Source organism: Cladophialophora immunda, assembly GCF_000835495.1.
Source record: "Cladophialophora immunda strain CBS 83496 unplaced genomic scaffold supercont1.3, whole genome shotgun sequence".
Classification (NCBI taxonomy): domain Eukaryota; kingdom Fungi; phylum Ascomycota; class Eurotiomycetes; order Chaetothyriales; family Herpotrichiellaceae; genus Cladophialophora; species Cladophialophora immunda.
In genome coordinates this window covers 5999375-6011548 of record NW_015622543.1, presented here as the reverse complement: position 1 = coordinate 6011548, position 12174 = coordinate 5999375, and the positions used below count along the sequence as shown (strand labels likewise).

General features: G+C 47.8%; 2 protein-coding genes across 2 annotated transcripts; one reads left to right on the top strand and one right to left on the bottom strand.

Annotated features, from left to right (window-relative positions):
- Nucleotides 1-229: 229 nt before the first annotated feature.
- Nucleotides 230-1304, bottom strand: PV07_06412 (uncharacterized protein; the record flags this gene model as incomplete). The annotated part of the gene is made up of 2 exons (XM_016393390.1): nt 230-607; nt 714-1304. The coding sequence occupies 2 exons, from the start codon at nt 1302-1304 to the stop codon at nt 230-232; spliced, it is 969 nt and encodes a 322-aa protein (XP_016250909.1).
- Nucleotides 1305-7744: 6440 nt separating this feature from the next.
- PV07_06411 (uncharacterized protein) lies at nt 7745-8314 on the top strand (the record flags this gene model as incomplete). Its single annotated transcript, XM_016393389.1, has 1 exon — nt 7745-8314. The coding sequence occupies one exon, from the start codon at nt 7745-7747 to the stop codon at nt 8312-8314; it is 570 nt and encodes a 189-aa protein (XP_016250908.1).
- Nucleotides 8315-12174: the final 3860 nt, after the last annotated feature.

Below are 12174 nucleotides of genomic sequence, written 5' to 3'. Positions count from 1 at the left end.
CGGAAACTCTATTAATTACACTACATTTTTGAAAACCTTTCTTAAGATCGGGTCTAACCCTAAGGGGGGAAACCGGGTATGGAAAGATAGTAATATTAGGACTCTTAAGCCTTCTCTATACGTATAAAGCTCTCTAAAACCCCTTAGAGCCTTCCCTCGGTCCTTGTCCCTGATAGTTAAGATGTATGGGGGAATTAAAAATAAATATTTTTAGATATTAGGGCGCATCCTACTGGGATGGTGCCTGTCCAATAGCGTCCTCAACTCTATTCTCCCCATACCCCCATTTTGACATGTCGAACACACTGACCCTCCGCATATCTCTGCGGAACTTGCCTTCATAGGCACCGTGAGTCGCTCTATGTAATACACAAGTATTATCCCAGAATGCGACATCGTTATTATTCTCCCAATGGTGACAGAAGATATATTTTTCCTGTAAGCAGTGATCCCAGACCTGTTTGAGTAGAGCCTGACCCTCTTCAATATCCATACCTTCAATATGATGCGCATATGAAGATAGGTATATATTCTTACGCCCGCTAGGCTCATGTATTTGGATAAGTTTATGCCGTGCGGTGATATGGTCCATGACATTGATATCCTTCTATTTGTGATATTGTCAGTAAGTGTACACATGTCGAATACCATAATATAAAAAGAATTGACTCAGCCTAAGGGGAGTATCAAATTGGTCGGCGGGCAGGACTTACAAATAATGGTGAATCTGGATTTGCGACCTTGCGGTTATGATAGAGGCTATTACATGTCACCAGGCCTTCCAGTTTCTCCTTCATTTCCGGAGATAGGTCATCGTAGGCTTGGCGTGAGTCCAAGTATTCAGTGTGACCTCCTGTCCCGGGAGGAGGCAGTTCCACCCCGCGAAGGATGCTTATGCCTGTCCGTCGTGGATTGAAGGCGCCATCAGTGTGCCACGTAGCATTCCCGTTAGCTGATGCTGAGCGATGAGGATCATGTTGAATGTTGACGATCTCGTTCTTGTCATTCAGATTTCCGACGTCGAAGATCTCGTAGTATGGAATTCGTGGCTTGATCTTTCCAGACTTGTAGTGCTGTGCTACGCTGTCTAATTCACCCCATTGACGGCCCAAAGCAATCAACGACTCATCAGTAGCTTTTGTCTGGCGGATAATTGCCACTCCATACTCAGCAAGGATATCAGTCAGTTCCTGGAACTCGGCTTCCGATAGTGGCTGAGAAAGATCTGGTCCAGAAATCTCACACGCGAATGTATTGTGGAGCGGTTTGATCTGGAAACGGCCTTGTTCTGCGATACTCCCCATGTTGACCTGGTAGACGGCCGTATCAAGTAGGAATTGTCAAACCCAAATCGAGGTGATAGGCCAAATGCTTCCCCAGCTTTGCGATTCTGGATAGGAGAGAGGTACAATGTTTATAATGCTAGCAAGTGCAAACAAAAACACATAATGTCACACTCGGGAAGATTTTGGGCTTACAAAAATATCTCGGAAAGGGTTATAGCGTGTTCTAACGGGCCGACATATCCGTGGGCGCCTTCAGGCTTGAGAAAGATCTCCAGGCGCGGTCAACCTGGCATACATTATCCGGTTCACGGACCTAGCTCGACCAGAGCAGAAATCTAGGGCTTCGGCAACTTCCAAGCCGGCTCCAAGAAGTTCTGCGAGACCTTCGCTGGTCACGGTCCTAGTCTTAATATTGAGGCCTGCAATATCCGTACAGCGCTTATTATGGTTAGTGCCTGCGTTTGCTAGCTTGAAACGGACCCCGGAGCTTTCGTCAGTGACAAGAACTAGATAAACTGTTCGAATAGTCTGCGCAGCTTAGCTTGACCCTCTTCCACGCATTGTTTTTGCACTCTAATCATGTTAGATCCCTCAGCAGATAACCTTCCCAAGTTCAATGATTTGCCCCCGATTAACGGAGCACCCAAGGGTGCTGCTTGGCTCTGGGGCGAGAATGACGAGGTAGATAGCATCCCTGGACACTCTCTTCGTATCGGTGCTGAAGATACGGTGCATAGTTGGGGCGCTTGAACCTTCTGACACCGCAACGCGTTGCGTTCGCAGCCAAGCTGATTAAAGATGGTGAAGTTGTTAACTTAGAGTAAAACCCTTCTTCCTCAAGTGTGCCAACGCTGCTGATATTCATGTGCCAAGCTGGAGAGCAGACCTCCCAAATCCTCCTGTGTTTGGCCGGGAACCGTTCAAACACACTATTAAAAGACTTTCTCCACAAGTGTTCGACGACCTTTACGACATGAACACTCAGAGTGGCTCGCAGGTTGGTACGAGCCCCGTGTCATACTTTACCATCGCTGACGGCAAAAGTGGGATGGATTTCGACATGTTGGTCACTTTCACGAAGGCAACTATATCTTCTACAACAATGTTAGTACAATAGGGACTCTTCAGCCAATACTTGCTATGCTAATAGATACTATAGCTATCACCAGATCAAATCACTTCGTCCAATCGCTGTGGAGTACATGCATGGTGTGAGCATGGCATTGGTGAGTTTAACATTGCCGGTTGCTACATGCCACCCTTTCTGATTGCATTTCCAGTTGGACGAGGAGTACTCATCGACTACTGGGACTATGCTGGGCGTTCTTACGATCCCAACACTACACATCGTATCACTTTGGAAGAAATCAGAGCTTGTGCCGAAAAGGAAAACGTGAAGTTCCAGTACGGAGACATACTAATCATCCGCTCTGGCTTTGTTGATGTGTATAATTCAATGGACACGGAACAGAGAGTCGCCCTGGGCACTAAGGATCCCAGAAAGTGCACCTTTGTTGGGGTCGAACAAACCCAACCTATGATAGAATTTCTTCATGACAACTATTTCAGTGCCGTGGCGGGAGATGCGCCGGCATTTGAAGCCTGGCCAACGAACCAAGATTGGTTCCATCACCAGTATCTTCTGTCTCTCTGGGGGGTACCAATTGGTGAGATGTGGGATCTTGAAAAATTGTCTGAGGTCTGCAAGCGACGTGGCCAGTATTCGTTCTTTTTCACAAGCAGTCCAAACAACGTCGCAGGTAAGCACGTGGTACTCTTAAGAAACCTAGATTCTACTAATCTTGACTGGAATAGGTGGTGTAGGCAGTGCACCAAATGCAATGGCAATTTTCTAGTGCTCAGATTCCTGGGGTACCGGCTATGTGCCTCGCGGATAATCGAACATAACAGACAATCCATACATAAGTATAGGGTAGTGGAAAGGCGCGACCAGTAATTGAGCTCAGTAACAAAGTCCATCTTAGTCTAGAGCCCTAGTAGTTAAATATCAGTCATTATTATTCGCGGAGTTAAGTATGTTCCAGAGGTGATGGGGTGAAGGCTTACATTTGCAATGTATTTATACCTTTATAGTGTGGTGGGTACCTCATACATATTTACATGTTTGTGAGTTGGCTTACGTACAGTAAGGTAACCTATAAGTAAAGACAAGAAATGGCATACGGTATAGTATCTTCTATTGTCAATATTGCCAAAGAAACTGCAAAAGCCAACTTGACTGGCCAAAGCTTTCGATAATTGAGAGCGAAGAATGGTTCCCCCTGTATGGCGACTAGATCTCCAGCCTAAATTCAGTTGCAGAATCGTCACTTAGTAGCCTTGCTAAATTCCAATTGCTCTTGCGAGTCCAATTTCGGCTCTTGGTCCCCAGCACCAGAGGTATGAGCCCTGACCGTAGCCGCTTGATGTGACTCATCACCAAAAAGAGCAGCGATTTCTTCCAAAGGTAGATTTCTTGTGTCAGGGAAGGTGAAAAAAACCCAGATGGCGCCGATAGCTGTGATGATGATAAAGAATAGGTAGTAATGCCAGCCAATGGTTTCAAATGCCTTCGGAGCTGCTTGAAGCCAGATGATGTTGGCGAGGCATAAGCTACCCATACCCATCGTCATACCTTGCGACCGTAGATGGTTCGGAAAGATCTCCCCAAGATAGAAATACGTCGGACCATCTAGGAAAACGGCGTAGAAGAAAACATAGACATAGAGCATAGCGACGCCGGCCGCTAAGGCCGATCTGTTGTCAGTCCCTAGATATTTGGCCTGAAGAGCAGCCTCAGTTGCGACTGCGGCAACGCAGCCAACCATACCAATAGTGATAAGATGTGGCCGTGGGAGTCGATCAACCACAAGAACCGCCATGATATTCATCACAAATGAAACAGCGAGCCAGCCTGCTTGTAATTGTAGCTGTTGTTCTGAGTCATAACCAAGGCCACTATACAGCATAGTGCCGTAGTCTAGAAGAACGTTAGCTTATAGAATACTCCTGACAAGGTAACTCACTATTAATGACCAAGACGCCTGACGACATGAGTATAAATGGTAATCCGCAGCCAATGAATAGCCTCTTTCGATATGATGCCGTTGTCAACAATTCCCTGGTGGAAACACGGTTGATTCGCTCAAATTCAATCTGTTCCCGCATGAGGCGAAATTCTTCTCGAGCAAACGACTCGTCATAGTTGTTCGATGAATGATGTAGGCTGCGGACAATCTGCCATGCCTTTTCATACTCGCCACGGATCAGGAGGTATCTTGGGCTTTCAGGAGCAAAGTAGACACAGATCAGTGTCAAAATGCATGGGAGGCAGCCCAGTGCCAGAGGAGCCCTCCATTCATTCCCTCCACCGCTCTTATAGTAGTAGAATCCCACTCCGACGTATGACGCAGTGACATAGCCGACGTTGATAAAAATCGGATGGATATCACTCAACATTCCGCGGTCCTTTGGGGGCACAATCTCTGTGATCCATAGAGGCACTGTAGTCAACTCGATAAAAGCTCTAATGATATCGGTTAATTGAGACACTATATCGCAAGCAAAGCGACAAAGCTTACCCTAGTCCCTGGAAGAATCGAAAGACAATAAACATTGGTGGATTGACCGAACCAGCCAATAGCGCATTGGAAATCAGAATGACGATAGCGCCTAGGGTTATTGAGAACTTCCTGCCGTAACGGTCGGATATCTTGCCAATGCACATTGCTCCAACGAAGCCGCCGGCATAGAATAGACCGTTCATAGCCCCGATCAGGTCGGCAGCATTTGGCGCTGTGAGAAGGCCCATGTATTCGAGAAAGGAGGGCTGGCCCAAAGTAGTTGCAATGATACTTCCTGCATAGCCATAAGCCGCAGATCCCCAAGAGACACCGATGATAAGAAAGACAGTCTTTAAGGTGTACGGACGGCGCTGCGTGGTCTCCATCTTGCCTTTTCCCCCAGGAGTTTGTTCAAACTCCAGCATATAGCATGGTGTTTCTATCTAGGGGGCTTTATAAGTGCATTGGCCACTCGTGGAGCGTGCGCTGCGGGATAATCGAGCCGTGGAATTGTCTTGGAAATGCGTGAAATATGCTAGTTAGATTGAGAACGAGGCGGTAGTATTGGCCCCCGCAACCCAAGATCCGTTGGATGCGGACCTACCAGTCGCATAATAGGCCCGCACAGTTCGGTCTAGTCGTTTGAGGGACTATCTGCAGCGGCCGAAGTCGTCAGAGAAGGGCGAGGCTATGAGGACTAGCATGGCCTCACTGGGGAATTTACTCGGCTGAACCGTCGGAAACCTTAGCCGATTATTTGTTCTCGCCGGATAATGCGAGCCGAATTGCTCGACACATCTAGTTCCCAGCTCATTCACGGAGTATGCCTGGTAAACAAATCAATATCTCAACCCTGAGCAAGGCCACTAGGCCCCTTCTCCACCTTCGATACGTTGTCCATTTCCTAGACCCCCAGCGGACCACCACGAACAAGCGGAGCTGGCGAACCCCGTAGCGAACCTCGCCGCAGTTGTGGGAGATCTGGCCCTGGAGGCTGTGGCGTCTTGTTTCGACGTCGAGATTCCGTGGAAATAATCACATTTCCGTGACCCTCAAAGGGACCGACTTCTTGTGTTATTGTAACAGCAAATTGCAATTTCATTTGCTCTGCATCCCCGAGCCACTACGCTTTGGTTTCTCTTGCCAGATGAGTGCCACTCCGTGCTCAGACGAACCGCCAACCCACGCTGCGGATGCGCGCAAGACGAAACGCTGCAAGCGCTCCGGTGCCCACAGTTGCGCACCCCTGGCCTGTTTCAGTTGTCGTCAACGCAAGACAAGAGTATCTATGCCCTCACGTGGCTTCTCTTGAAGCTGAATGTTAGGAAGAGGCAGTGAAACTAACTCTGTCCAGTGCGACGCGCAAAGCCTCGCACCCGGTGTTACCTGCATCGTATGCCAGAATTTGAATTTGCGTTGCGAGGTCAGCAAATTTTCAGACCGCAGAAAGTTAGTTTGATCAATTAGTCGAAGCAGTCGCTGCAGGAGCAGACCGTCGTATCTCAGGTAGGGCTCTCGAGAACACCTCCGCGCCCTTGACGACCAAATACAATCACTCAAGACCCTAAGCTGCCAGAGCATACCGAATCGGCATAATTTACTTGGCATCTCCTATGATGGTTCAGTAGCTAAGCAAACTTTGAAACTACCGGCCACTGTTATAAGTGAGACCCGGCTACTTGAACCTCTTGCTAGAAGTGTTGATGAACGTTTGTTACCGCCACCGAAAGAGGAAGCCCAGAGTGAGAATGCAGGCCACATCGTAGATAGGAGTGGCCTGTTCTACCGGCATTCTAGCCTGTCCCAGCCCCAGGCCTCATCGGAAAAAGCAGATTGAGATCCATCCCTCTTGGAGGACACATGAAGCTGCGAACAGCCTTGACAAACCCAGACAAGCCAGTTCGCCGACAATCAACGCTTATCCGACCGATGTGAATCTTTTGCATCTGGTTTCGGGCGCCGAGCCGGAAATTCAATCACATAGCAATGCTATTCACTCGATAGCTCCTCGAGTTCTATCGAGCGGGGTCTTAGCGACACGGAACTCATATCATGACTTAATAACAGCACATGTACGAGGCTGAGGTGATGACCCTTCGACTCGATCTGGCTTTGACGACTAGCTATCAGACAGATCCTATCTAGGCATATACTTTGGCCTAACATACCCTCTGCATGTCTCTTCACCTACCGGTATGGTTCGCAATCATCATGCTCCTGACTATCAGTCGTTTGAATTACAGATTGACATGAACTCTACTCAACCGAAAAAGTCGTTATTTAACAACTACTGAAATTTCCAAACCCTGAGTATTGCTGTCATCCACAGTGAGAGTTTCCTGTCCCATCGTGATCGGGGGCAACGATCACAATGCTACTCAAAGTTCCTAGAGAGCTCTCTGTTAGCTTGTAATTCGCGGTGCGCGCATTAGTTCCAGCCTACACAAGAATCGCCAAATCCGATATCGTGTCGGAACTTGAAGATCCAAACATCGCGACTTTACAAGGGATGCTCTTTCTCAGCTACTACGTGATGACCTTGGGTCGTGATAGGACTGTGTGGATATGCTGTGGTGAGTGCTTCTTGATTGTCACTCTATCAGAATCGCGACCTGACTGAGTTGGATAGGGATTGCATAGCCTCTGACTTTCGATCTTGGCCTGCACCAGACATTATTGGAAGGTGACGGCGACGAGATCCCTGATGTGATGAGTAGGAGAACTCGTCGCACTGTCGCCATAAGCTGCCTGATTTCTGAAACTCTCTGGAACTTCCATCTGGGCTGGCCGTACTCCACCACTCTGTCCTGCCTGTCGCCCGGACCCTCCAATATTGACGTGTCCGGCAAAACGACACTGAGAGCCTGGTTTGACCTTTGCATTTATGTCGCCGAAATGACGACAATTAGTCAATGGCCAACTGCCGATCCAGGCCCATACGCTCGACAGACCATCAAATTTCGAGCAAAAGCTGACGAGGTCGCACGCGACGCTACCAGTGGACATTGTATTAGAGAGGGACAATCTGTCCGGTCTCGACTCTCTGAGCTTTGGATTGCACATGCAGTACTTCCGGATCCAAATGTTGCTGCATTCACTTCCCAACTCAAAGTACAGAAAGCGCAATTGCGCAAACAAGGACGGAGCGATACTCGGCCACCTGTTCTGAAGGGCTGGACGCATGAAGCCTCACGTCGACTTGTCCACGATAATGCCGTGGAAATTGCGCGTCTGGGTATCACTTATATTAGGACATTCGCCGTCCAAAACACCGCCACCGTTATGCTGGACAATTCATACGTGGCCGCAGCAACCTTAGTTGCCGAAGCTCTCAGATCAGACCGTGCGGCCGTGGACCCAACCGATGCTGAGTGGTTGCGACTGCTGGACGAAATCCTGAAATCTCTACAGGTCTATTTCTCCATCGCCATTCGCATGAGGAGTAACCCTGGCTCGGCTGATTAGCAGTTACACTTCTCTTGCCCATATTTTCGTAGACGCTACGGAACTGGCTTTGGAAAGTTACTCTATCAACCATAGCGGCCAAAGTATGTCTAGAGGCGCTTGGGGCTCTCTTGAAGCGGCCAGCCATTTCATCTTGGACCCTTCTCTCTTTAATTTTACCGATTTCGGCCCCTGGAAAAAACCCATTTTATTAATGGATTTGAAAAGAAGAAATTTATTTCGCGTTTTCAGGGGGATCATCTCCCCTTGTTGTCTTTGGAGAGTATGGGACTCCCCTAATGCGATGTCAAAACTGCAAGGCGATCAAATCTCCTATGATTGCCATGGTCTATAGTGCAGTGGCCGAGAGAAAATTCCACTGTTCAACTCAGCACAAGATAGCTCAGTGGATATGCGCCCGGCTTTGCAAAGTCCGTACAAAATAGGATCCGCCCCTAAGTAGCGGGCCTCGAATCTCCAGCGCAGAAGAGCTAATCGTGCGGGGCAAGTCTGAGAGACTATTTCAGACAACCCCGAAGCACTTATGTTCTCTTCGTAGTCGATTCGAGGATCACTACGCACAATTATATCGAGAAATATGAGAGCCCTTCAATTCCATGCTAGGTGCGACCTTCGAGTGGACGATGTCCCCGAACCACATTGTGGACCGAACATGGTCAAAATTAAAAATGAATGGGCAGGAATCTGCGGGTCAGGTAAAGTTGAATAGTCCTTTTCTACACCTCGGTTAATCACTGACCACAAGAGACTTGCACGAGTACTTGGTTGGACCATTCACGGTCCCAAGCAAGCCACATTGTCTAACAGGGAAGACTGCGCCCTGCATTCTGGGTATGTAGAGAATCTAAAGTTGGGGTTCTAGAAAACTCAACCATCGGATTACAGGTCATGAATTTGCTGGGACGATCGTCGAAGTTGGATCCGACGCAAAGAGGTGGAAAGTCGGCCAGAGGGTGGTTGTAGAACCCATCATATATGACGGTACCTGCGGAGCTTGCAAGCGCGGCGTTCCCAAGCTATGCGAAAAGCTGGGATGGGTTGGATACAGTGGTACTGGTGGCGGTTTCGCCGAGTATGTGTGTGTGGACCAACAGACGGTTCATAGTCTCCCTGAAAATATCCCTCTTGATGTGGGTGCTCTCGTCGAGCCACTGGCAGTCGCATGGCATGCAGTCAAAATTAGCAAGATCGAACCAGGGCAAACAGCTATGATCATGGGCGCGGGTGAGTCCACCTCGAGATATTCGACTGCTTCTTCAAGAATCTTTCAAGTGACCTCCTAACCAGGTCCGATCGGACTCGCAATTCTTTTGTCGCTTCAAGCATTTGGGGTGCAATCCATCCTGGTCTCCGAGCTGTCCCCTCAGCGAATTGCCCGAGCCCAGGAGTTTGGCGCCAGTGCTATCTTTGACCCTTCGAAGACAGACCTCAGTGGCGCCCTTCGCGAGTTTGGAGAAGCAGAAGGCCCTCATGTCGTTTTTGAATGTGCAGGTGTTGCAAAGTCCTTCGAAGGAGCCCTTATCTCTGTACGGCCAGGCGGTGTGGTCGTCAATGTGGGAATGTTTGAGCGGCCGGTCACCTTCGATCCAAATATGATTTTGCGTAAGGAGATTACGTATCAAGGCGCATTGATCTACTCATCTGAGGAATTTGAAGAGGTTATAGAAGCAATCAGCTCAGGTAAATTGCCTCTGTAAGTTCATGTCGGCCCGTTCTAACATGACTTCTCATAGGGAAACTAAAGCATGTCGAGAAGATGATCACAGCTAGATTGCACCTGGATCAAGTGGTACATGATGGATTTGAGGCTCTGATCAAGGAGAGATCACACATTAAAGTTATAGCCACCCCGTGGCAAAAGGGAGAATGCAAGCTGGAAAAGCGCTCCCAGTGATCTGGCGCCGAATAAACTCAGAGAGCCGACGATATTATTAGATGTCATGTCACTAGTGTCTCTTTTATTTCTCGATTTAATCACTTCCCTATCTCTTGATGAGGCGCGGTATTGCAAAATTAGAATACCACTTGCTCATCGGCGCCCAGCTTACTGTGTGCTCTAGAAATTGACTGTGATCAAGGGATCAACCAACTAAGAACCTGTAGATGTTATCTCGCTACACACACAAGAGAGATTCAAATCAGTATTTCTCCTACAGAGTCCCAGAAGGTCATGAAATGGTTGCCGAATAAGAGGAAATTCTCCACCCTGGGATCCATCACAAAGATTCACAGACGCAAATCTGTCAGAAATTATACAGAATGCTTCCGAACAATAGAGGTAGCTCCAAAACGGAGAAATTCATGAAATTAGTCGGGAGTGACACAAATTATACCACAATCAAGGCGATAAAACAAGCTCAGTCAAGTAAGGGTCCATGAGATCTTTCATGCTCCATCGGCATTGGATATACGTGCTCTATGATCCATCGCGAGATGATATACCCGTTTTGGTAGCCGCACCCAGCTAATGTCGCCTCAAATTATAGTCATCGACATATCCGCGCGGCGACCAGCTTCGAGGAACAATCGCGAATGACACGCCTAGCAAAGGTAATGTATGACCTTACAATAGTGATGCTGAATGGGAAAACAAACCGTGAATGTTTTCATCGCAAGCGGATCTCAGTGCTGCACTTGCACCGTCCTCCATCTCCGCAAATTCTGTTCCGGCTGCCCTGAGGTCGTTGAAGCATTCTTGGGTAAAAGTCTTTGTCTTCATCCACTTTGATCATGTATACCTGATCAGTTTACATGATAATTCAAGGGAAACAGTGTCTCATATCATGGGACGACATAAAGAACCCTAGTGCTGTGTTGAGGTGACGTGTGTCGAAGACACCGCAGTAACCAACGGAGGGCGAATTTGGAAGCATTATATTCTGGAGAACTAACCGCGTCAAGATAACCAGCAAGTGGTCCCTGCAGAACGAGGCAACCTCTCAACGAACTGTCCTCGCCATGTTGACGTTGAAAATGATGCAATCTGTACATTACGCTAATGAAGTTGATCTGTTTTCTTTTCAAATCGGGCTTGGCTAAGATTGCTTGTGCTGCTTCGATATGTGTGAGAAAGAAGCCATCCCGGAAGCGCTTGGGCATACGATCAAATCCTAGGAGCCCATCATGTCCCACAATTCCCGTATTTGCGATGACAACGTCCACTGAATGCCATGGAGGGACTTCCAGCATCTCGAAAAGCTCAACTTGATCTTCTCAGCACGCCTCATAGCACGGGACCATATGTCGCCCTAATATTGTGATCAGTAGTCATATTCCAGCATATAGGAGACAAAACCCATACGTCTCTGATTGCCGGGTCGATCCTCTAGTAACAATAATACTCTCTCCTTTTACCTAACTAAGGTTGACAGTATACATTACTTTGAACTCCCGGGTTTGGGGTGATAATGCTCGTTCGCACGCTTCAGAGTGAGTACTACTTGTAAACGTGGTTACTTCGCTTGGTAAGATATGATGAGGCCACAGGGATTCTTTCTCAGAGGACGTGAATCAACTCTGGAAAAAGAATTTAGGTTCACTTGTCTGATGATGTGTTAGGTGGCATCATTGGAGAGGTAATTCAGCTACGTACAACGCTTCCAATCTTGTGAACCTATCGACGAGATGTATAAGAAGCATAAACAGCCATGATATTTCTCCCCATACTCAGAAGAAAAGGGATTGAGAAGACTGATCTTAAATGTTATGGCTTTGGTTTCACAGCTTGGATTTTCCTTGCTCGCTCACGTCAACAACAATCTTCCCCCAGGCTGTAGCAGTAGTCAGCAGTTTCATTGCGTCTACAACCTGCTCCAAACCGTGAAAACTCTTCTCTGTATAGTTTAAGGGGACAATATCGC